The following is a 26,423-nucleotide window of genomic DNA, read 5'->3' as shown; positions in this document are numbered from 1 at the left end:
TGGATGTGGGGGTTGGGAGCTGGGTCTTCTGGCTGCGAGCCGCCTCTGTGGATATTCTGTGGAGATAGTTGATGGGGATTCGGGGTCTGGCAACCGCTTAGAGGAGGAAGACGGGAGCGGTGTCATAATGAAATACTTCGAGGTAGGTTGAGGAATAGTAGTGTAGAAGTTTAAATGCCCTGAGGATTGATACCCAGTAAGCCTACTGAAGAAGGGAGACCTGTTTAACTCTGTGACCGCAGAAAATTAGGGAGCTGAAAAGAAAAAATAGGTACCTAGTATAAAAATGATCAAAGACCTATGGGTGGGCTATAATCCAAAAAAAGTTTCTACAACACCTGGAAATTTTGGTTCTGTGACCGCAGAAAATTAGGGAGCCCTGTTGAAAAAATAGGTACCTAGTATAAAAATGATCAAAGACCTATGGGTGGGCTATAATCCAAAAAAAGTTTCTACAACACCTGACCTTGAAATTTTGGTCAAGACCAAGAGCATGAAGCCTAAACGCAACAGAAATTTCTAACAAAAGGTCTTGCAGGGCAAATACGCTCTTATTTATGAACAGCTTAACCCAAGCTAAGGACGAAGGACTAATTAATCCTCAAATTTTTGGACTTTTCAAAGCCATTTGATACAGTTCAGTACGCCCCACTGTTATACCAGCTCGAGTCTTATAGAATTCAAGAGGAAGTTGCACCCATACTTGTTGCGTTTATACCAGACAGGAAATTCCCCCCGAAAGGGGCTAAGCCTAATCTACTTTTGCACTCGTCTTCATTAAAATTGGTTGGGGACCTATTGTTGGACAATTTCCGTTTCTGATCTACGTCAACGATCTACCGGACGTCGCTTTGAGTTCATTTCTAAGGATTGCGGACTGCTTGGAATCCAGATGCCCCAACGATAACGCCCACCGAAAGGATGTAGAGGTAGCAACAGGCGGTCGGTGGGTTGGCTACTTCTTTTGAATGCTGAAGAATTCCCTCATCTATTATCTGGAGGTGACCCGGCGAACGTATTTGTCTTGCATCGCGTAAACGCACAAGAAAACATCACGAAGACCGACAAAAATGGTTTTGGGAATTTGACTCTCTTCAATTTCATACTTCTTACCTCATCGTGAAAAATCGGCTTCCGACCTCCAGACCGTTCAGCCTAGACTGAGTCATACGCTTTTCGCTGTAGGTCCCGTGGCTGTCTTCAATGCCGGAAAAGTTGCTGGTTAAATTTCTTCCCAGCCGAATGTTTTGTAACAGCAATCGCTTAATGAGTAACTTTACTCCGGGCCTTTCAGTTCATCGTGGTTTCGATTTCTAGCGCCTTCGACGGAAGCACTAAAATCTTCTTGAGTGCCCCGTCTTAAATCGATGATTGATTTCCATCTCTCGAACTTGTAACTGAGGAGTTTTGTTTTGTTCTAACAGTTGTCTTAATAATTGCTAAACGTAATGCACTCCTAAGGTAGAGGTAGTCAGCATACGTTAACGGGCCAATGAAGTGAAATGATTTGTTAATTTTGTGTCCCACAAACCTGAACATTTAAGATGCTATTGTAAGTGTGGTGTTGCATTCCATGCTATATATTCCATGGATATCCTTTTATCCTACATCTGCAGTGGTTCATCGGTTACTGTCCATGGATATCCTTTTATCCTGCATCTGCAGTGGTTCATCGGTTACTCTAGGGAAAAGTAGACCGTAATGTTCGCCCTTGTTACTGGGGGTGAGTGAGTGCAACGCGGGAATGGAGCACAGTGTGGCTAAGATTTTCACGCACAGATTATGGTGGTGGGAACAATTCAAAAAATGACACGTGCTAACTCTGTGAATAGTATAAACAGAGGAGGAATTTTTCGGAAATTCACAGCAGCAAAAAAAATGTAACCCTTTCCTATGAAACGCGTCTTGGTGGGCTTGAACTCCTTTCCCTGGAGGATAGTTACCTCCGAACAGACTTACTTGTGCCCTGTTTCAACAAGGATCTGACACCTTTTTCATTGTTGACAAAGCCAACACGCGGCGAGGAAGTGATAAGAAAGTTTTCGACCTCAAAGCACGCAAATTTACCCGGTGACAGCTTTTCTCATTTTGGGTAGCTGATCGTGGAATAGCCTTTATCCGAAGGTTCTTGATTCCTCTGCTATCCATGTTAAAGTAATTTTAGACACTCTATCATGTGAATTCTAGCGCTGACAAAATCAATTTCCCACGCTGAAGAATTAGAGAATAGTACTACATTTCCCAATTGTCCTTCAAATGAACGGATCCCTCCAAACGGCATGAACGAGCCGGACCCGAGAAACTTGGGCGAAAACTTAGATCCTGCATATCAATCCGTTGCAAATTCACAAATATCTGTGTTGAATTACACATTGCTAGATGCCACATTCAATTTGCGGCATCATGATTGATGAGACAGGGACATTCTCGTTGTATCGTGAAAATGATCGGTGTCAGAATGTTACTGATCCATATTTAGGTACCTTTAATCCCCTGTTCATCTTCACACAATTTAGATCCACACTTCTAAGTAACCCCGTGGATCATGTAATTACTAGACTGCCATGTCGCACGAACTCCGTGTGCGGAATGTAGTTCGAAAACACGGTTATCCGTTTAACAGAAATGTCTTGAAAAATTCTTAGGTATTACATTTTTCGGAAGAACCTGAACGCAAATCTGAAACTGTTTTTTGTTTTAGTGAGCTATGCTCTGTTTATAGCGAAAACTTTAGAGGCGGCCCATTGGTTCAGCGTCATTATAAATCGTCGCACATTACCTTGGCCTACGGGTCACATTACGGACAGAACTTGTCTTAAGATTTCGTTTATGGCGGCCATCGGTCAGTTATCCTCCGGTTATCTGACCTTGATTTCTTTCATACATCGCTGTTAAAATCCCTCATCCACCCTTTTAACCGGGCATGGTGGTATAGAATACTCCAGAAAAAATACTGTCAGTAGCACGCGATATTGTGCTTGAAACTGCTTTCAAACAATTGAACTGATCACAGGCATGCAGCATAGGCTGTTAACCCGGGTAATTAATTAACCGAGTCACGATTGTGATCACGAAAATACATTGGGAGAATGTAGTGAACTCATGCGATCCATCTCCCAACCGAAGGTTCATCGTTAGTCATTAATTTGCGAGAATAAGGCCATATCCCCATTTTCTTCAAGTCTAAAATGGAGTATCCATTACAAAACTCACTCAGTTGCAACATTCTGGAATTTCCCCAGTGATTGATCTGCTTTCCCAAACGACCATCTCCATGAATCAGGCAACCGGACAAACTGGCTCTGAGATACACATACGTTAACATTATTGACAGACTCTCTTATGAGAAAGAACTCAAGGTATTAAACTCCACATAGTTTTTCTCACCAGAACCTGATTCTCTTAGGATACCAGTGACTCCGAAGTTGTCAGCCCTGGTAACCCTTTTTCTCCAACCTATACATCTCCGCAGAGACCTCATTGTCGCCAAAAGTGGATGCAAAACACTCGCCAAATACCTATGGAGGATATTGTACAACATACGCACCTACCTTATGTCCTCCAAATACCTGCTTCACAGCGACACCAGGTATGGTGCGGTTTTTCATACGTAATCACAAATCTGTAAACCGACCCTAATAACCCAGCTGAACAAGCTAAAACGTCGTCCTATCCTCAGAGAACACAACTGTGCTTCGGCTACTACCAACTCCACACTATTTTCCTCCGTATATTCTTCCGATTGCAGCCCATCCCCATAGAAGCAGGCGGTCATCCATACGGCTTAAGAAGACGGTAAACAGCACGACCTCATTAATTGCCGATCTGGTAGCCCCATCTCTATCCGGTATAAAACTATAGCGAAGATTGCCAATCAATCTTTCCAGGATCACATCAAACGTTATGTTAAGCCCAGCTGGGTTTCATCGTCATTCATTGATGTCTGAGTAACATTACCCCAGCGTTCTACGACTTCATCAAAGCCGCTGAGTTCAAAATTAGAACTCCTGAATTATAATTGATTTCTTAACACTACACTATTAGGATGTCTTGCGACGCCTAAAATGTCCCGACACCACTGGCGCATTTCCCGCTAGCTGTTTATTTTTATCTGCACGGCTCGGGCCGCGTTTGCTAACTTGAGACACCTATGGCGTCAGAATGGTTTATCCCTGAATCTGAAGGGACGTGTGTATCAAGCTACAGTACGGGCTGTCTTGTTGTATGGCTGTGAGACTTGGCCTATTCGAGCAGCGGAACGGGGACGTCTTCAGGTGTTCGACAATCGTTGTCTCAGAACCATAGCTCGCGTGGGTTGGTGTCGGCGAATCCGTAACGAAGCAGTTAGAAAGCGTGTTTTTGGTTGTGTAACGGGTACTTCCATTGAAGAATGTGTCCAGCGCCAGAAGCTGCGTTGGTTGAGACATGCGTTACGTATGCCGAACCGTCGTTTTCCGAAGAGAGTGCTGTTTTCCATGTCCAACTCGGAGTGGCGTAAACAGAGAGGTGGCCAACCCTTGACTTGGCGGAGGAGTATGAAGGAGATCACGAAACGCTTGGGTGCTGTCGGTGCTACTCGCCTTCCAGGATCAAAACGCACAAGCTTTTGAAGTGTGTGGCCCGGCTGCTTCTACGGACAATGAGTGGAGCTTTCTAAACGCAGTGTATCATATGCATATCTAAGACTGTTGGTGGACAGGACACGTTGCCAAAGCTGTATCGGTAACCTCGGAAGATCTTGAACTCAGCCGGTCAGCCGATACTGTAGAATGCATCCTATCTTTTCATAAAGGAAACTGCTCAGAAGGTTGCTAAAAACTCTTCGACAGCCCACGACCGGTTTGCCCTTCTTGGAGTTCATCAGATAGAAGCAGCACCTGAGATTCTGTCAACCTTATGTTCTACCTGAACCCAAATTGGGCAGATTTCGAGAAATACACTTATTTTCAAATCTTTGCTTATCATGACCACTTTGCTTCAGTGGGACGAAAACAACATTTGTTAAGTGAGGTGGTTTTAAGAGCTCGTCGCAAGATCTCTGTTTGAACAGATACGTGAGAATCGGCACACAAAGAGTCGACAATACATATGAAGAGGTTATGTTCCCCTGTTTTGGTCGGGATGAGTTTCGTCGGCCGACGTAAATTTGGTAGACAGAATATAGTGGTGATGATTATTGAGGCCAAACAAGCTTTCAATGACTAATTTCTGTGCTAGCCGAAGGAAAGCATAAGGGCCGAGACACTCCCAGGTTGCCTAAGCATACGCAGGAATAGTCGAGGTCACGTGGTTAGGTTCAAACCACGGACAATCTGGTTAAGTTCGAAACAACTGGTTCTAGTGGTAATCGAATACGGCAGCTGTAAGGCCCCGTAGTGAATGAATGCACATCGGTCTTCACCGTGTTCCGTAAGACCAATAGCCAGAACTTTCGCCAGTATACGTTGTAGTTCATCCTGAGTGTTGTTTCAAGCTGACGCTATGAACACCCAGTTTGCCGAATTGGCAATCAGTATATCGCTGTTCGCGCGGGCCTGAAATCTCCTGCATATTGGGTCACGGAGAGCGAACTTCGAATAAGGACTAGTCACTTAAACTGTGGTACACAACACTAGGCATCAGACAGCTCGTGATAAGCGACTGGGTAGAGGAAAAAGACCATACATGCCTGTATACCATTCCTGTGGTTCAGGTGGTAAGTGGCTCTGTGGCCAAAGTTAAGAGTTTAATCAGGTATATATGTTCATCTTTAAAGCGAGGGTTAGACTGTCATGTCACCTCGAGTACATCGAACCACCTCAATGCATCGAAGCCACACGAGGCCCTGAGTTATTCAGTTAATTGAGGTACGTATGTCAGAGTGCGGCGCGTCGACGAGGGTGGACATATAATAGAGTAAGAACTTTAGCTTGTACACCTGCTAGGTTTCACGGATCGATAGACGCCGGAGTGGTAACTGCACACTCAGGAAAAGCATCCACTTTCTCGACCATCGATATCGCGGCCATAGGTCGGGAATCAAGAAATATTAAGAATCGGATGCTGGACGGATAGCATGTGTTTGCAAAGATGTTAACGTTAAATAAGAAATAGTATGAGAAATATTGATTTCTGAAATCACTTCGGAATGACCTTATTAGCGGTTCACCAACTATATGTAGGAAACGTAATGTTTTTGAATTTCTGCACACGTGAAATCGGCTACAAATCCCAGGACGGGGCCGGCGTAATTCATGAAAAATGGATATCCTAGGTAGACTTCCCCACACCATGCAACAACAATTTATGCGTCTAGTCAAAATTCACGTGTCGCTTTATGAATTCAGGGTACGCATGAAAAAAGGCTTAATGGGCTACGGATTGGGCTGAATAAGGCCGGAGCCAAAAGAGATTTCGGAACGTCGGCTACGTCAATGAACCCAAGCCTGTGAAATAATCCTTGCACTCGAGAAGGATTTACGTTTCACACAAAACCCGTAATTCCTTATTAACCCTCTAAACAAAAAAATCAGGACGGAACCGTTTCACCGAAATCACTCTTTGCATAGCAGCCAGGTAGTGAATGTGTATCTCGCCCGGACGATTCTACACAGTTTTTCACATATTCACACACGAAGAAAAATTACTTCAGTGGCCTCATAGAAAACTTGTTCACCTCTGTCAGTTGTTCTTAAGGAACCTAATAACGTCCTGTAATTATTTTTCAGTTCGAACATGGACAAACTGGACGCCCTTTGGCAAGATAACATCATCCGTTTTGACGTTGGGGGTAGAGACCTCAACTTAAGAGCCGGAGAAACACTTATCGAAAAGATGTATCCCGTGGAAGATACAAAAGGCAATAGTGGTGGTAAAGGTGAGAAGCCCAGCTCTTGACTGGTTCGATCAGGTACACTAAGAATAACCAATCTGCGTCTGATATGGGTAGCGGAGAACACACAGGGGATAAACCTTTGTAAGTTTCGAAAGTTCGCTAGTCATGTTCTAAAGCTATCGGATATAGCTGCGTTATGAACATTAATAAGAAATCTACACAATCTGTAAATATGCAACTTTGCCTTAAAATCGGTGCGCCAGATTTCGAGGGGTTCTTTGGAGTCTCTGCATATAATTGCGAGATCTTTTGGCACTCGCTACGAATTCATATTCACCCCTCTGACAAAACAAAATGTACAACTGTTCGCCATATTACTATCCGTGTACAAGTAGGGATGGTAAAAGTTTGAACAACTGAATTTCCTGAAAGAGCTTACGATTCAAGCCGCCTTTACAGAGAACTGAGACTACGTGCATGTCTACTGGAAAACATGAAGCTAATATTGCTCCCCGGCGAACGGATGTACGATGAGTTGGACGGTGTCTGGAGCCTGACGACTGATCAGGTAACAGCCATTCCTAATTAAGCGAAAACGTGTTCACATTCGAGGGTAATTTGGGAAGGTTGTACATAACCAGTATTCGAGTCGTTTGGACCTCAAGCGTAAGTGCTAACCTTAACATCAGCCTTCCATATCTACACATGGTAGGTAGATATTTGAATAACTTCTATTATGCTCCAGAATTCTATAAAAATACAGAATTCGAAATTTGGAAAAGCTCTCGCAGTCGAAACTTCTAAACAGGTGAGGATTACTGAAACGTTTGTTGTTTTATTATTTTTGTGTTTCCGACTCCTGAATACGGTTTTAGTAGATGAGGAGTTGAATTTCACAAAAGTGATGTCCTCGTGGAAGAGGATTCTCCTCTGGCCGAAAGTAACCCTTTTTTAAAAACAATATTTGGATGAGCTACTTTTCCACAGCATTAATTTGATGCTGCCTCACTAAACGTCACGCTACATTCAAATGAGGATAACAGCGCTGGGTAACAGTTGTCTTCGACAGGACATGCAGACAACAAACCTGATGAGAATTTTCAGAGGGCGTTCTCGTTTGTGTAGATAATAGCGGCCTGTGCCAGCCAAACAGTCGCTAAATTTCGCTCGAGTTTAAGAAAAAGTTTCTCTGAGGTTATATGTATCCTATCAGCTAGGCGTGTCAGTTCCGTATGCCTGTTTATCCAGGTGCTTGCACACGACGGTTTTCCGCATTGTAGATTCGTCTATTGCATACCTGCTTGAATACAGAACCGTGGTTAAAATGCTTGTTGGATGACTTCGATAGGATCCTTTGGTTCAATGAACCACTGTGGCGACTGTCATATTCAGAGCACAAATGTTCACCATCTACTACCTGAACACGCTTTGTTCGCCAATCTTTACCTTCACTGTCAATATTATTGTTGTTATCGATGAGTGCTCGGTTAAATTATATTGTAACCTTCTGATGAATCCGAAATCCAGAAGCTGAAGTGCGTATGTTCAACAGTTCACGAAGATAATTTCGTGTTGGCATGTATATTCAATCAGAATTAAGATGGTTTCTTTTTGAAGGTAGATCCAATTGTCCCGCCAGCGTAGCCGCCTACGTCCTTCCAGTTGACTTGAAACGTGGTGCAAATCCGTTTTAATCCATCTCTTCGCTCTTATCAGCACTCAAACATGTTGATGAGACCATCAACAGCATCTTCAGCTTCTTTCCCTGAATATTTCAATGCTGCGTAAACCAGAATTTAGGACTGGAAAAGGTTTAGAACCGATTGAGAAGTTACTCGTTCGGAAGGGCTTGGTGAACAATCGGTAGTTTTTAATTAGGCAACGTTTCGCTTTTGATACTGGGCCTGAAGCTTTTGCGTCAAAAGCATAACGTTACCCAATTTAAAAAACTGCCGATTGTTTATCAAGCCCCTCTGAAACAAAATTTAGGATTTCATACACTAAACACACATGGCAAATGCATCAAACACTCCTAGACAGCTCAACCGTCCACGAGTGCAAGAGTTCAGCCACTGATCACCAGCTTCATGAAAAAGAAACAAACCATCGGCTTTGGGACTCACGGAGAGCCATATTTAGTTCTCTCAGAGATGTCTTGACAAAATGAGACCTAAAGTGCGCTCTCCGAGACAGGTGTACATGACATGCAAGTTAGGAGTAGCATCTGGCTCTCATTAAGAGGACCAATAAGGGTCAGACACAATCTGCCCAAAATAACGTTCTAATTAATAAGTCCTATTGGTCAGGTAAATCAGACACCTGACTGCACTTTGTAATCAGATCCGTTCACAGTGCATCATTTTGAAACAAATATGGTGCTCAGAGTTGCTCCAAGCAACTTCGCTACAATGGGAGGAGACAAAAAAAACTGTGCTAACCTACCCAACCCAAAGCATCCGGAGTGCATTTTTATGAGACGGCCATTTACACATCCAGAAATCAAGAGCTTACAATAGCAATCTTTTCCCTGGGGAAGGGCAACTTATCGGAGGCTTGTACAGTATTTTGGCTACTCTAAAGAAAAGTCACAAAGAGCGAATTTAATGTCAATCAAATACTCGAATGTCTAAAACCACTGCAACCTGTCTCGCTGCATTCTGTTCAGTGCGGAGGCTATCTTCTGGGTTTTCGAACCGACCCCATTGACAAGCTGACAGATATTCAGAAGCAAATCATCAGTCTGCGGCAGTTGTACGATAAAAATCCCCTGTTCGGAGGAGAATTAAGCAACGAAGAACATGAGGTAGGTCCTTTATTTGTGTTCGCATGATGGTTTATTACGTATTCGCGACGGGATCCTAAAAATATACATACATGTGTGCACTGAAACTTTTCTGATTCAAGTCAACGAATGTTTCGTGTCGTTTGGACATACCTCTTTACAGTGAACCACTCATTCAGCCCACTTCCAAGCTGCAGAAGCTATCTAGAACTTTTTTAAGTTTCGTTGATGACAATAAAATCGGCACTAAAGTCAGCATGGCAAATACACAGAAGTATGCAATTCGGAGAAAAAAGTTGCTAGTCGGGAGACAAAAAGGAGTAGGGGACCTAGTGCTAGCATATACTGTGCACCAAAATTCTCACATATCGTTTCAGACACTGATGCTATATGAGTGGGTTAGGACAACGCCAAATGGTTTTGCGTTTGCGTAGCTTCAGCCAAGTTAAACTAGTCACACGAACCTCACCCTTATAGACATACCATCGATGCGCTTTATTGAGTCAAACAATATCGTCATCATCATTATCAGCTGAAAGAACTGCGTACTTGTCGTACAGTGGTTATAACTGCAACAGTTGCGTCCACCGATGATTTGGGGAGGTAGGGGAGGTCGCTGGGCACTGGGGGCGGGAGCTGATAAATTAGTGCAAGTGGGCTGCAAGTGGACGTTTAAGTAGGGAGAGCTGCGAAGCGAGGCGTGCACTGAAGACGATAGCTTGGATGCATGAGTGTCATTGACGGCTCGACTGGGCCATGTTTGATAATGTCTGTAACCATTGATGAGGCCCATCTCGGGGTCCCCATCCAGGGAGAAGGCAATGACCAGCGCAGCTGAGTTTGCTGGTAATGGCTTTCACACTTCGCCGCCAAGTTAACTGTTTGGTCTCCCCTAGCTCGTGTCCACCCTTCGCGTGATTCTGAAAAAGGAAACCTCAGAGGAAGTCGGTCGACTGGTCAAGCCAGCGCAACCCACCCAGTGTGATCAGCTCATCTATCGTTGGTGAGTTATTTCTCCCGAACACCATTCGACGTATTCCAGCATTACTTATCTGTGTTACGACCAGACTTGAGCAATGCTTTGAAGACATCGATAGTCAAACACTGAAAGTCTTTTAACGTCCTCGGCGCGCAGAGGCAAGGTTTCTGGCCCGTATGGCAATATGGATTGCACCGCAGTTTTGTAAACTCGACCCTTGACGAATAAGTTGATGTTACATCCACGCCACGGGTGGCGCAGGTTCAGAGAAGTTGCTCTGGCCTTCCGTACACAGATGGAAATCTCATAGTTCGTGGGACCACCGGGACTGATACAGCTGCCCAAGTAGACAAACTTGTTCACTCTCTCAACAGGCTCATTTGCAAGCATGAGGCTAGGATTCTGGCCTACCCAGTCTTGCAGTATCACTTCACGCTTTGCAGATGTGAAGCGCATACTAAACCGTGAGACATGTCAAAAAAAGAAGACTGATTTGCCGAAAAAGCACACACTGTCTAGCCCCATAGGCTTTCCTCTCTAAGCTGAACAGAGGAATGGACACTCGGCTCCTTCAAATGACTTGGCGTGTCTAGGGTGCCAAAAGGCACGGTGTTGAGTGCCTTCTACAATGGCACTGTATATCTTGCAACCGAACATTTTTTATCCCTTTGGACCTGGCCTTGTTGATTCTAGAATAAGACAGCAGACACAGCTAATTCCTAGGGCTAGGACACGTTTTCTGCCAGTTCGATAGGGCAAAGTTATGAAAGATTAAACAGTATTCTATCCATGAAGAGATCTAGTCAGAATGCAGCTGTCAACAATCAGGCCAACGTATTGACTCCGGCTTTAAGTAATGGTACTGAGGTGATTCAAAGCATACATCGCCTTCTTTTTTTCAAGGATCCGGTTGAAAATCCACAGGACGAAACAGACGACGACATACAAGAAGCTCCGGTGGATCGAGGCGATGTATTGTCGGTAAGTCGCCTATGAAACATACTTCAGTGAAAGATATAGTGACTTCTTAATATGCGACCTCAAACAAAATAATGTAGATCACAGTGGCACACCTCGGCTGCATGAATGTCGCAGCCATGTGCCACAGTTTACATATACCCTGTGGTGGTTTCCGGTAATTCTGCAGATACTGAGACATTGAGGAAATCCTCAGGCACGGCTGAACACCATTTGTGTTCTATAATGGAAACCATTTTTTCTAACAGCGTCTACAATCGGGAGTATAGTACTAGTACTGACACGAAATATTTAGACATGATTCACCGATTTTAAACCTTTGAGGTTTACAAGCCATGCGCAGATGGAAAAATGAGGTGTCGGGATCCAGAACAAGAACCGAGCCATACCAACCAGCAAAACGGTTGGCCAATGGTAACTGGCCCTCCTATCCGCGAACCGTATACACTATATAACAGGCTATGCTGTGGCGAGGAAAACGCGCTATAAATCCAATAATCTGGTAAAAGAACCCCCACAATTAATTTTAGAAAACCTCCTATCAAGATATCAAGAGGTTAAACAGACGGAAGCTTTGAAATCACGTTATATTTCTTCCAAGTCCAGCTACTCCAGTACGACCCTATACATACATCTGCACCACCGAATACATGTTTGCTTTGCTCTCAGATCAGGTCTTACTTCCTTATTGTGGCGTTCAAATCAGGTTCTTCGAAATCCCATAGCATGGTAACCACCTATACTTAATCTTTATCGTTAGTGGTCATCGACAGAACTTACTGGAGATTCGGTCAGACCCGAGGAACAACAAACTCAAGTCGATGCGGATCACGTGTTTATAGATCTAAGATTCCCTTGCAGCATTCGATTTAACCAAATTAAGGAAAGACTTGTTTGTTTGCCTAAATGTTGCGTTCATCTATCTACACATGTCCAAACTCTATATCTAATTTGCATCAGTTTTACCTCGCCGAAGACCCGAAGGTTACAAGAGATAGACCCATCTACAGCGAAGAGCTCGGAGTCGCTATCGAACCACTACCAGAAGGTTATACTCTGGAGGAGCTTTGGACGATTTTTCCTGAAAAATAGTGATACCACGCGAGAGAATCTAATGCATCCGTAATTATGTTCCACCAACTTCATCTTTGCATGTAGTTTTATTGCCTTTATGAAAAGTATCACATTGTACAAAAATTATACGCAATAGTACAATAGTTCACAAGACATGTCAACCACCATGAAGGGAGGAAATAAAGGCAATCCTGTCTGAGTCGCTCAATGTATAATCATATTCTCCTAGGAGACTGTAGTCCGTGTCATTGATCAAAATAAGGATACCAGGACGAATGTGGCCGGCTTGGAGGAATAATTCTGGCCTTTCTTGCAACAAATTGTCGCGCAACCAACAAAGTAAATCTTTCAGGTTAACGACCGAAGAAGGAACATCCACAAAATGTTCTTTGACTTTGCCAAATAAAAGCTCTGCGCCACCTCCAAACTCTAAATGGAGCTTCATGGGGAAAAATGTAGCCTCGAATACAGTGATAAGGTATGGGAAAGATGAGCTGTGGAAAGGAACATGAACAAATGTGAACTAATATGAAACAAGTTTGGAGCAAAACAGATGTCATTCTTCAGTACAACACGCATTCACAATGCAGCAACCAGGCAATTAAAGAAACTAATTGAATGGACTTTCATGCGACTAGTTCAGACAAACTGACGAGTTTTGTAAGCAACCCAGTTACTCGTGAGCAGTCACCGTTTGTACCTGAAAGTGATGTGACTTCCATTGGAAGCTGTTTATCACCAAGGTGCTCGTGGGCATTTGTTGAACGGTTTTTTAGTAAGGGTGTGGTCAGCTAGCCTCAGATACTAGACCAGACAGACCGGGTAGGAAAATGTGGTCAGTCAATAAAACCCACAAATCAACATCAACAGTCAAAAATTCGAACGATCGGTTGGCCGACAGCAACCAGGAGAGTATTTTGAGTTCACTGAATTTGGTACTAACTCTTCCCAAGTAATTCAGTTCAGTCTAATTTTTCAGTCCATAAACAGTGTATCGAAGTGGTTGCAACATAGCCTACGCAGCCTGTTGACAGATCTGACACGGGACGGACATTGAAAGTTATAATGTGGAACAGATCCCTTGAAGTTAGTAAGGATTCATTTTGGTTAACTTCGCTAGAATGAGGCTTTGGTAGCAAGAAACGATTACCGAATCGACAAGTAGTCAGTGAACGAAGAGCAGTAAGAGCGAATGATAATTCCCGGTTGTCCAGGCCAAAGAAGGGTTTTTGGTTGAGGTACCTCACCTTGAGGCTTCGATTTCAAGGTTTGACGCAGATGGTAGTAGGAGAATGTAATATTTCGTTCGGAAACCCTTCCCCTTGCTCTTGACTGGATCATCCGGAATGTTCGAAATTTATTGTTGGAGTCTCTTTGAGTGAGCCTTCCTTGCCTGAAGATGGCTCAGTGGTTATAGCGCGAATTTACTGACCGAAACGTCCGCGGTTCGAATCCAACCTCTCGATTTTCCCTGTCTAGGCTTGGGCAAACTGACACTATCCCAGCCCTCGTGCTTCCTCTGCTGGTATGGGAGTTAAGCACCGAAAGTGCTACGGCTGAATGATTTTTTACAGCCAAAAGGCTGTTGTTGTTACTTTTTCGACTCTTCCCGAAACCAGTAACTGAACAGCCTGACCAAATGGACTGACTTGGCTCGAGAACGCTAGGATTAATACATAATTGTCTGGATTCTAATAAGCCTGTGCACAGCAGGCAGCTTCTGAAGAGCACCGGACTTTGTAGTTCCAAAAGTACTTCGACCGTATAGAATAATTCGTCGGCGTTCACGGTCAACCGTAGGTTCGTAAGGATGTGTGGGTTTTGAGACCGACAATTTTTAAGCTCGGAGGAGGGCATCATCGTAGCTCCCATAAATATGGAAGTGCTGGTCTCCTGAGGCAGATACCTTACTGCCTTCACGCTCCTATCACACATTACAGTAAAACTTTACATCCAGGCCACCTTGTAAGACGATTTCTGGCAGTAGGAAGAATGGCTGTTGTTCGTCGGGCTACTCCCCGTTGATCTTTGTGGTATTATTGAACCGTGAGGAAGTGTGTTCCAGCGAGTGTATCGCGCAGAATCACTGCAGCACTGAGGCTAAAGTGGCAGCTTTAGGTAAGGTCTGTTCTGTTTCTTGGGGATACAATAACTCATAAACTGAACGCGACGAGATCACTAAGGCACTAGAGAGCACAACGGCAATATCTGAAGTCAGTTGCCACGGGATGCCGAGTTCAGATGTCAGCGGAAGGTGCACTATGCAGCGCTATAAAATTGGAGGTCTCTGCACAACCATTGTTGAACACGTTGAAAAAACATGTGGCCGAGCGTGAGGCGACCTCTCTGTCCTCTATGTCGATCATATCACACAAAACAAACCACAAATGGAACAACACCGAGGATCAATTACAGTTAAACTGATGTCACCAACGGTGCATGTCTGTCTAGTTCAATTTTAGGATCAGGAGCCTGGTGACATAGATAGGAAACAGATAATACGCAACAAAAAGTGGCTAAAGCAAACACCCGCACAACACTACGCAAGCAGATGAAAAACTGGAACGAGAAGGTGTATTTCGTAAAGTCAAACAAATTATTTTATCAGTCACTATACGCGGTCTTCATGGCCGATTCCAATTCTTCTGGCCGCAGGAGCTCGAAATCCTTTGTAACGCTTCGAGGTTGCCAGTCCACTGACGATGTTCGAACTACCAGGAAAAGCGGTCCGTTTGAGGAATGAAGTATCATTCGGGTTAAAACGGATGGGTTCAGTTTGTATACACAGATTAGCTGGGAGGTCATCGCCGACGCGCTCAGACAGTCGATAGAGGGCATCAGGAGACTCCACAGGGGTTTTGTAGTACTCAATTACTGCTGAAAGATCACACAACTCGTGTAGGTAACTGTTAAGTACAGGGTGATGAAACTCTTCAGCGCATGCGGTAAGGAACTGAAGTAGCAATGAGAACATAATATAAATGAGTGCCTACCCGAAACTTCTCTGTGCTGGATCTGAATTTGTAGGAAGGTTCAAACACGCTGACATCTAGAAGGCGAGATGCAATTGAGTGGATTCGTGAAGACACGTCTGCGGGTGGTGAGTACGGAGAAACCTTCAAAAGAGGATTGAGTTTGCTGGAGGTCTTTGTAAACTGGAACGAATCTAACCTACCTCAAATCTTTTAGTGACTGCAAGCGGTCCGTGAATCGAGAGTCCCCGGCAACTCTCCTCAGTGAAATCCAATTTAACGACTTGGAAATCTATTGTTGGGGAAAAGAAATTGAGCTTCAATCACAGGTACGAAATTCTTAAAGGAGTTGGGTTCCGTATCCGGATGATACTGCTTATTATGAACATCAGCAATTGCAATCGGTTTGCGAATACTGTCCTGATCACAGTGACCATGGCATGTGAAAAGCAAACGCGGTTTCACACTAACAACAATAATAAAAGGACTGCTCACCAATGGCGTCAGTGGAATGCATGACCACAGCGCAGTCCTAAGAAACAGTAGAGGCGGATTGTCAAGTCAGTTAGGCTCTATGACTGAGTCAGGCTCACGGTCTAAACAAACAGCAAACCACGAAAATTCTGGACAACGAGTTTGAGCATTGTGTATGGTGGTTGTGGTAATCATCGTGAAAACCCAACTAGTATCATGGTTGTACGCCAGTGAAGCATCAGTGTTGAACACTGATGTCACGCTGTCGATGATGATGACCCAACTAGTAGAAGTTGGCTTTGGTGTACAGGATATTGAAAGCGGCCTCACCAGCTTTCAAGTGAGGATGTACCTTATTAGATACCCTTGTGCCAGCATATATATATATATATATATATATATATATATATATATATATATATATATATATATATATATATATATATATATATATATATATATATATATATATATATATATATATATATATATATATATATATATATATATATATATATATATATATATATATATATATATATATATATATATATATATATATATATATATATATATAGTGATCCCTAATCAACAATGGTCAATCGTTGTGTGTGGTTAAAGTGGTCCAATCTGTAGCAGGGATCCATTAAGGTGCATTGACCTGGTTTCATGCGGCAATAGAACAAATCTCAAATCAACACATAATTTTGTAAGAGATCTATTGCGTTTGATAGTGTCCATATTGCTTTCCAGTATGGAGTACGATAGGCAACTGGCATGGAACGCTACTAGTCACCACAACGCCAAACTTGTTTACGTAACCTTAATAATTCGAATAAATACTCTGTGGCTTTCTAAGTGGTCCTAAAATAACCATACTGTTACCTGAGTTTCAGTGGTTTGCGTTACCTTGAAACATCGTCTTCAGACCCGCTATCACGAAAGACACATCAACAGCAAAGTCTTAAATATAGATTCCATCATTACCAAGCGTTGGTATTGTGTTCTACACGTGTAATCTAATGAAATCGATTAACTTTCACCTCGTATCCGTGCATGCTGGGACGAACAGACCGTGACGGAAGCCAAATGCAACTAGTCTGGAATGTTTAGATCAAAGCGTTCTCTTACTCTTGCACTATCAGGATAATCAACTCATCCTACTTGATAACACGTCTGTTGCTTTAAGCCCAATGTCTCTCTAAATTCATGTAAATTTCAGTTCACTAAAAACCAAGGGAAGGTTCAATTCGAACTGCCCTTGGGTTTCCGTAAAATCTCGTGTTTCGGCCTAGTTTCTATCATTTTTACATGTTCCTGAATATGGATTTGTTTCTCTACAACTTACATGTGTGTGATGAAAACAAAGCATTGGAGGTTTTCGACAACCTCTAAATAATTTCGCTTACCGACAATGGCCATCCTCGAGAATTCATAATGCGAAATAAATGGGGAATTTGTCAAATTCTGCGGGTCAGGTTGGAAGGGCCTGAAATGAAGGAATGAACGAAGTGACGTCCCTCAAAGACCCAAAACCTCCGATACAGACTACCAAGAACCGGAATGCACGAGCAGAAAGTACTGTAATTGAACTGACTGTCCCGTCGCTCTCCACCAGATTTCGGCTGCACACCCCGTTGATGTAGAGGCCATTAAAGCTGGATATGCCGATGTGGATAGTGTATTGAGCGAACCAGCGGAAGCGGCTCTACTTGAGTGGATAGCCGTTGATAGATGGCTCTCCGTGGTTCATTTGGCAGCCTGTGAGAACCTCGAGAAATTTAGGTCCGTCGCACATCGTGTCTGCTTGCGCCCAACACACCGTAGCTGTAAATCTGTCAAGGGCAGTTTCTATGACGCTCTAGGTGCTATCTTACAACGGGCTGGAAGTTCAGCTATCATTTTGTGGTTGCTGGTGACACGAACGCCCAGGTAGGTAGACTTGACCTCCTGAACCGGATAGTGTATTGAGCGAACCAGCGGAAGCGGCTCTACTTGAGTGGATAGCCGTTGATAGATGGCTCTCCGTGGTTCATTTGGCAGCTTGTGAGAACCTCGAGAAATTTAGGTCCGTCGCACATCGTGTCTGCTTGCGCCCAACACACCGTAGCTGTAAATCTGTCAAGGGCAGTTTCTATGACGCTCTAGGTGCTCTCTTACAACGGGCTGGAAGTTCAGCTATCATTTTGTGGTTGCTGGTGACACGAACGCCCAGGTAGGTAGACTTGACGCTCCTGAACCCCGATTGGGTCGTCGTCTTGAGCTGAATACGAGACGCATAGACAACGGAAATTGTCTTCTTCAGATGTGTACCGATCACAAATCGTTCCTTTCCAGTACCAATTTCCAGAACAAGTTGTTTGACGACTTGGCGCCCATGAATGAACCAGTCCCGAATCCACATATACAGCATCGCAATCAGTTACCCTTCGCGAGGATTGATCAACGCATGCCGCTCCTTCTGGAACACCAGCGTGGACTACAACCATGCAATTGTGCGCTGCTGCTTTTCAGTGCACACCTCACTCAGCAAATGAGAGCTAGTGGACCCAGAAATCAAGGAAAACTTTCAGAACCCACTCCCTCCAGACCCCAGCCAAAAGTCGAACCGACGCATCATCCGAAGCCAGGTGTCTATGGAGACCAAGAAGCTTGGTGGACTTGAAAGGCCGAAGAAATGGAAGAGGTAAAAATGTAAACGTCCGTAAGTTGTTCCACTCGATTTGTTAGATCGATCCTCGGAATCTCTTGTAAACGGAACTATCAGGTACAAGAATGGTTCTCCGAGATCCAACAAAGGAGAACGTTTGGGCCGCTCGGCACAACACTCCGCACAGCTACTTAGTTGGCCAATTGCTACCGTCACTCCGGACTGCCGACCTTCAATAGAAAGGTGAATTGTGTCCAAGTGTATACCTCTACTCATGCGTCGCGCTGCTGGCCCGGACGACTTTCGGCCTGCTATGTTCAAAGATTGCGGTAAATGTTACAGTCAGTGCATGTCTAGCCTACTTGTGTCCATCTGTGAGAAAGGGACCATCCTAGACAACTGGGGTGAGTCGACAATAGTGCCCTATTTCAAAAACGGTACAAGCAGTGAATGTAATAACCACAGAGGTGTTAGTTAAAGTGACGCCTGTTGTGACAAGGCTTCTGGCATTACTGATTCCTCGTCGTCTTGCGGTGGCACGCGAAACTTTGACTCGTAAGAACCAAGAGGGATTTCGACTGGGTAGAGGCTGCGTTGACCACATCTTTACAATCCGCCAAGTGCTAGAACAACACCACATGTATAGATGACCCAAAATCTTGATCTGCCTTGAATTCAAAGGTGCGTTTGATTCTGCCGATTGGTCAGTGCCGTCAACCACATTTGTTCAACAGGGCATGTCCTAGATGTTTGTGAACATAACCCGGTCCCTATATCCACATACTTCTGGATGTGAATGTATGATGAGCTTTCCAAAAACTTCTCCACAAAAAATGGAATCCGGCAAGGATGTCCATTCTCTCAACTTTTTCAACTTTCTCACAGATGAAGCTAGGCGAGCCATGGAAGATCGTTCCTGGTGGGAACGTTCTTGATCTAGACATCGCCCACATCTTCGAATACCAAGGCGAAGCATAAGCCCTATTGAATGGACGTCATACAGCCTTTCAGAGTGCGCCTAGAACCTTCAAAGTTATCTCAAACGCCAGAATCACGTATGCTAATTTGCGTATTTTGTGGCGTCAAAAAGGTACATCACTTGGTCGCGTGCACCAGGTTACAGCAAAGGATGTCTTTATGTGGCTGCGAGATGTGGCTTCTGTAGTCAGATGATGTGAGGCGGTTTTTGACCACTGATGTCTCAGAGCCGTTGCTGCTTTTGGATGGCGGCAACGGATTAGTAATGAGGTGGTTAGAAAACGAGTATTTGTTTGTGCAAGAGATACTTCAAGTTCGGAAAACATCCAGCACCATCAACTGCGGTGGCTCAGTCACGTTCAACGCGTGCCGGAGCACCATTTACCTCCTTCAGAATGGCCAAAACCGCGAGGTGGACAACGTATGATTTGGTAGAAGGGTGTGAAAAAGATCACGATGTTTGTGCTGCTAGTGTTATACGCCCTTTTACGACGGGGTTCCCGTGAACCCATCCGCGCAAGAAATGGTGGTAGAACGATTTCAGTGGTGTTCATGCTGACAGTTTCCAGATTGTCCGATTGAGCGCTTGGAGGTGTATGCACCTAAAATACTTGACAGAGGCCAGCACTGGGTACCCTTCGTCATTCTTTTTCTCTTCTTTTCACTCTAAAGATTTGAACATAATTAGATAAACCCGATTTTTGTACGGCAGTGAAGCATCAGTGTCAAAACTGATGTTGCCTCTGGTGATAGTGATAATGATGCGAGGGAACTAAACGCCCTCAACATTCTACCGCCACTGCCTTTGTAGAACAGCCGGGTTAATTGGCCGCAACGTCTATGATGAACTGATGCGTAGGTGATCATCCGAGTTATAAAACCGCAACAAACGAAGATGAACGATGTGGCATCTTCATGCTCTCATGACCAGCGCCCAGGTGTTACAGTTTGTGCGTGGGTGGGAAACGCACAGGATATAGCACATTTCCATTCCAGTGGTAAGAATATTCTCGGTTTCCAGCCGCACCGATCAACTGAACCTTGTATCGCGGGGAGGGGAGATGGTCCACATGATTAGAGCGTGAGTTTATTGACCGGAAAATTCGAACCTGACCTCTGGCCCTCGATTTTCTGTCAGGCTTGGGCAGCCTGGCAGTATCCCAGTCCTCGCGCAATCTTCGGGTGCCACGGCAGTTAGGCACCGAAAGGGTGCTAAGGCTGAGCGATTTTTTATGGGTAAGATTCGCAAAAGACGCTGAGTGGGTCCCGCTGGTTGTGTAAGCATTTTCCCTATTTTTCATCTGGGATACCAGCCTTTATCGTGCTACGTCCCTACTCTTCCCATTTCTTTCCGCCGCTAACTAGGGCATTTCTTATTTTTTTCCTGCTGACGATGGTGTGAAGGTATGATCTGGCGCTGACGTAGTACAGGTGATTTTGATTGAAAAGGTTAAAAACAAGTAAGATGCGGATAGCGACAGCTCCGGGATTACACAAAATTGTCTCTACCTACCGGCTATGTGATACTTGGTAAACGAATGTAAAAGTTTCCATCCATTAAAAACACGCTACGCGCCGACTAAACAGGCTTGAATTCCGTGGTCCCGGACTTTACCCGTGCTTATTAAAGTCATCCTGTCAAAGCAGCATTCTCTACTTTCTGCCGCACGACCCGGTTAATTAGCCCCACACTCACCCTGGTACTGGGCTCTAGGTAACTCAGTGGTTGAGGTGAAAACTTACTGACAGCAGCGTCCGTGGTCCAAACCCAACCTCTGCATCTTGATAGCTCCTGTCTAAGTTTGGTCAAAGTGGCAGTATCTCAGCCCCCGTCCTTCCTTCTGGGTGGCATAGCAGTTAGACACCTAAAGTGTTACAGATGGAAGAATAAACTAGACTACTATCAGCGACAGTGATCGGCAGTGGCAGTTTATTATCGCGTGCTGAATTGAGAATCAGCAGACGGACAGCAACACTGCACATGTAACCCAGGTGATAAGAAACTTACAATATGGGCTATTAATGTATAAAAAAATCCAACAACACATGCACCTTCAGCACATAAAACCTCCATCCAATGTTTGGGATCACCTTCGCACACTAGGCAATCAAAGTGTAGAGCTGGTGGGCTTGATCAGTCTAGGTTTTGGAACCGTGTAACACGCCGAAGATCACTGAGACAGACGAATGTGTTATTTACACTCGATCGCACCTACAGTCCTCCAGACTAATAGCAGTCTGGAGAGATGTTCCCCCATGACAACGAACCTCCGAAGCATGCAGCACTAATGTGGAATCTTACCAGATGCCGCACTTAAACCTACCGTGTTCAACAGGATTGCTAAAATCTATTGAGTAGGACCACCTTTCCTAACTGGCAAGCAAGTTGAAGGCACCCGAAGGCACAGACAGAAAGCCAAGCTGTACGGAGAGTGTAATTCCTGGTGCCAGCAAGTGTAATTGCAAGGACCACTTGATGACTCTCTCCGCAAGTGTAAACACAACTAGCGTTAAGCAGTAATCGGCAGTTTACTGGACCGTAACTGTCACTTGGCGCTTCCATATATCGGTTTGAGGATTCCATTATTCCAGTCAACATGAAGGTGCCCGACTTCCGGCTGAAATGACAGTGCAACAGCATACACGGCGAGCGTGAGATATTAAACCTCAAACATAACAAGGAACCTGGGGCGAATGTTCTGTACTCCGCTCTATTCAAAGGTGGCCAGGTCCTGGCGAACAGCCTGACACCCATAATGCGGGAGATTTGGAACGAATACAGGATACCAGTCGAATAAGGCGCCTAGACCGTCATCCCAGTCATCAAAAAAAGCGGCAGAACGTCATGCAAAATCCATCGTGGCCTCAGCCTGGTGTCCGTCGTATCTAAGGTGCTCTCTGGCATAACAGCGCGCAGGTCGATCGATAATCGGGAGAGACAGCTTCGTGAGAATCAAGTTAGTTTCTCCCTGGCCGAGGATCATTCGACCACATCCTCTCTTTGGGAGAAATCCTTGAACAGCACCACTCATTCAAACGTACCACGATGGTGGTTTTTTCTTAATCTGAAAGCCACTTTTGATTATCGATCATCGGAAATTTCGGAAGTGTCTGGCGACCAAGCTCTTCCTACCAAGTTTCTATCACTTGTGAGAACTTCTCCAAGCGCGTACGAGTATGTAGCAAGCTTTTGGCTGAGCCTATGAAGTGCAGGCTGTCGTGTCTCACCTTTCCTCTTCAACTTTGTTGAAAATCGTTCTGCTGTAGCACATTTTCGGCGCCTGAATGACGGGTCACTAGAAGAAAGCACAACGGTTGGGATAATGCCGCGTTGCCAAAGACTAGAGGTTTTCGACAACCGATGCCTCAGAAGCGTGGCCGGTTGTGGATGGCGCCAGCGTGTTAGTAACGAGGTGATTAGAAAACGGGTATTTGATTGTGCTGCAGGCACCTCAATCCGAGAAAACATCCAGCATCATCGACTACGATGGCTCGGTCATGTGCTACGCATGCTGAAACACCGTCTACCGAGACGAGTGTTGTTCTCCGTGCCTCCTTCAGGATGGCGCAAACCGCGAGGTGGACAGCACATGACTTGGAAGAAAAGGGTGAAAGAGCTCACGACGGGTGTGGGTGTTGTTGAGGCTGTACGCGTACCGCTAAGGCAACAGAGTATTTACATAGATTTTCGGTAGTGGACAGTTAGCTTACGTGGTGATAAACAAGCAGGATAGCCCTTGGCTTAGTTGATAGGCGTGGTTGTACGGGAATTTGGACAGGGAGCTGTAATAGTCTCTAACTTTGTTGGAGTCTCGTCAGATGGACAGCGTTGTGCAGATAGGTGATGTGACAATGGACGGTGGACACATGAGGAATGATGGAAATAGAACTTCAGAGATGGTGAACAAGGACTAGTATAACTTGAATTTATGTGAGCTAAACAGTACCATAATTAAGGAGGGAAAGTGACGGTAAGACTGTGGGTCACCGGTCCCCCAATCACTGTTTTCAGTTGCAGCCAACAAATAGTGCATGTCAAAAAGGCTCATAGGCGCTAGATTTAAATGCTTGAGGTGGATGGTCAGGGATTTCACTATGTTTTATTGTATGTGGCCACTCGCGGGAGCATTAGACAAGGGCGAGTGTCATGTTTGGCTGACGAAATTGACTTGGTGCGGTGCGACCACAACCAATAAGAAGGTTCATATTAACATTACTCACGTTTGAACAGTCGTCCTCCTGTCCTGACGTAATTATCCTGGTGATATCATACCAAAGGGGGAGCACTGGACTCGAGTTCCGATCCTATTTGAGCTCATCAGCAAAGCATATACAATAGCCGTGTCAGGGTGTGAACTCCAGACATCTGACATGCGAGGCGAGCGTTGTAGCACTATTCCACGCCCACTTCACATCTGAGTAGGTGAACGTGTTCACACTTGGGCGACGAAGATAGCAAGAGGTTTGCACGGCCAGGCAAGCCATGGACGTCGCAAAGTGTGTTCAGGCTACCCCATGTACTTTTTAACGGACGAAAGGACAATTTTCTTTCACTTGTAATCCGTAGCGTTGACAGTCCAACCCAGCAGCTACAAAGAACATCAGCGGTGCCCAATTGAGCATTTCTCGAATTGAAGGCCAGGCTTGGAGCTGCCGGCGATGGACGAAGTGCCCGGGCTCTTGGAGTTTGGTGGTATTCGAACGCAGGATGTTGCAACGCATCTGGGTAACCCTTGCTGCGGGATGTATACAACCACCGCACGAGGTTATCAACCCTCGTGTGAGCCAGATATTTCATCCGGTCCGGGGGGACCAGATTAGTAGACTGCTCATTCGGTTAGAACAAGTAAACAACAGGTGGAATAGGCAGTCCATGGAGGAGGCAAATGTAACAGCAGCTACTATTTGGACGGTGGGAGTAAGATGGAAACGGTCAGAGGGCGTGCACTGTAGCTAAACAAGGGAGCGTTGGTGTGGGTTACCATTTCAGACAGGTGTGCACTGCACTTTTGCGTGAGTGCTTGGTGGGCCGTGGAACGATACAGGAACTTCATCCATTTAACATCCTCAACCGACTGTACTTATGGACGCCGCACTCAGGAACGAGAAACTGCCCTCGGCTTGGTTTACCTCAGTTACAGCAATCATAACCATTAGTGTTTGAACAAACTGCCATGACCACGAGTGTGCAGGATCCCTTGGAAATCTGGCAAGGACCTTGCGCCCCTGATTGACACCTACGTAAAAACGAACTGAGTACCAGTTCTCGTTTGCTTCTAAGCTCCTGGCTGTCAGATTTACGGCCTTGTGCTCTGTCACATTGGTGCAGATCGCCATTGACAAGCTTGCGTGCTTGTCTGCGTCCATTTAATCCGCAGCCGAGACTTGTAAAGCTCGTAGTCGACCGTGATGGCAGTCGGAGTTCTGAGTGTTCCAGTTTACATGGTGTTTGGGGCGGTAGTATCTGGGGCCGATTGCTTCTCGGCATAACTGGCATCAAACGCCTACAACGCCCGGAACTAAGTGTTGCTACGGCATAGAAACCCACCTAGCAAGTGATTGGCCAGAAAACGGGACGCATGCTTGCCAAGGATCAAAAGGTTTTTTTTGACACCGCTCATCAGAAGCACACCCAAATTATTCTTGCGAAACTGTAGGGTTTTAGAAGTTCCGATTTTCGCAATGAGTTAAACAGATCAATTTGCACCTTCCCGTGACGTATTCCTCATGGCATTTTGTTTAAATGAGGAAAATATCGAGGTCACGGACCGTCATTCATTCGCCATCTGTTACCGTTTTACACAAGGTAAAACACGAAATCGCACCTAGACATGTTCTGACGTTCTTCGGTGTACATCGAGAAGAACATCTACGGAATACCTTATGCAAATTCCACCCACGTTTGTTTGCTTTACACTGCTTCACAGTTAGCACGCGTCCGCGCCTGGATGCAGAACCCGGGCGGAATCTTTGCAGAACTTCTGCACTAATGTGCGGCTTTTAGGTCGCAGGAGGTCGAGACGTTTAGGAAGCAACAGAGCTTCTTCATTTGGCTCGCAGTAATAAGGAGCCACAATACCCTGCTTTTCTGGGTTCCTATGGAATGTAATCTGCCGACAGATTTACGAGGTTTTGTCTTAGTGTGCAGCACACCCGAAAGCAGATTTGCTACGGTGGCCCCGTGAAATTCACACAAGGGTGACAACTGTCGATATTCAAATGAACGTTGATGGTATTTGGGTCTACTATAACTCGCTTAACCATGCGTGGCCTATACTCTCCCGCACAATCTCCCCTTTTCTCGGTCAGTCTTTAGTCATTGGAATATACTGTGGGAAGTACAGGCCGAATGATGCTCAACAGTTGATATCTGACACAGTCGCTGAGTTAACGGTGAACGGTGTAACCGAGTTTTAACACATTCATATCGTCCGTCTTGTACGTTTTGTTCTCGTCTGTCCCGCTAGGGCTTTTCTAACGCAAGTGGAGGGACACAGGATATCACGACTGCTATTATTGTACACATAAGTATGTGCATGCTGGCACAAAAATGGTTTCTCCCTCGTTAACAGCCGCCTTCGTTAAAGCAAGAGAAGCACCACCACAGGGTATGGCACCGCCCCCATTTGTAACCCCCGCCCCATTTTTGTGTTTAGTGTGTATATATGAACTGACGTTTGTTTGTCCTTACCACTTCACCCATTTGGCCTTGAGGTCATCCG

General features: G+C 44.9%; 3 protein-coding genes across 3 annotated transcripts in view; 2 read left to right on the top strand and 1 right to left on the bottom strand.

Annotated features, from left to right (window-relative positions):
• T265_02548 (hypothetical protein) overlaps positions 1-6,876 on the top strand; it is a gene marked incomplete at both ends in the record, with an annotated part of 13,653 nt that extends 6,777 nt beyond the window's left edge. Inside the window, one exon of the mRNA XM_009166811.1 lies at positions 6,708-6,876. Within this exon, the coding sequence (XP_009165075.1) occupies positions 6,708-6,876 (169 nt within the window). The remainder of the gene's footprint in view (positions 1-6,707) is intronic.
• Positions 6,877-7,047: 171 nt separating this feature from the next.
• T265_02547 (hypothetical protein) lies at positions 7,048-13,268 on the top strand (the record flags this gene model as incomplete). The annotated part of the gene is made up of 5 exons (XM_009166810.1): positions 7,048-7,622; positions 9,480-9,617; positions 10,493-10,599; positions 11,379-11,556; positions 12,514-13,268. The coding sequence occupies 5 exons, from the start codon at positions 7,551-7,553 to the stop codon at positions 12,643-12,645; spliced, it is 627 nt and encodes a 208-aa protein (XP_009165074.1).
• Positions 13,269-15,241: 1,973 nt separating this feature from the next.
• The window catches only part of T265_13035 (hypothetical protein), a gene marked incomplete at both ends in the record, with an annotated part of 19,847 nt that continues 8,665 nt past the window's right edge, over positions 15,242-26,423 (bottom strand). Inside the window, one exon of the mRNA XM_009166827.1 lies at positions 15,242-15,580. Coding sequence (XP_009165091.1) covers positions 15,242-15,580 — 339 coding nt within the window. The remainder of the gene's footprint in view (positions 15,581-26,423) is intronic.

Source organism: Opisthorchis viverrini (assembly GCF_000715545.1).
Source record: "Opisthorchis viverrini unplaced genomic scaffold opera_v5_32, whole genome shotgun sequence".
Taxonomy (NCBI): domain Eukaryota; kingdom Metazoa; phylum Platyhelminthes; class Trematoda; order Opisthorchiida; family Opisthorchiidae; genus Opisthorchis; species Opisthorchis viverrini.
Note: the sequence above shows the minus strand (reverse complement) of the source record. Positions and strands in the feature narration are given on the sequence as shown.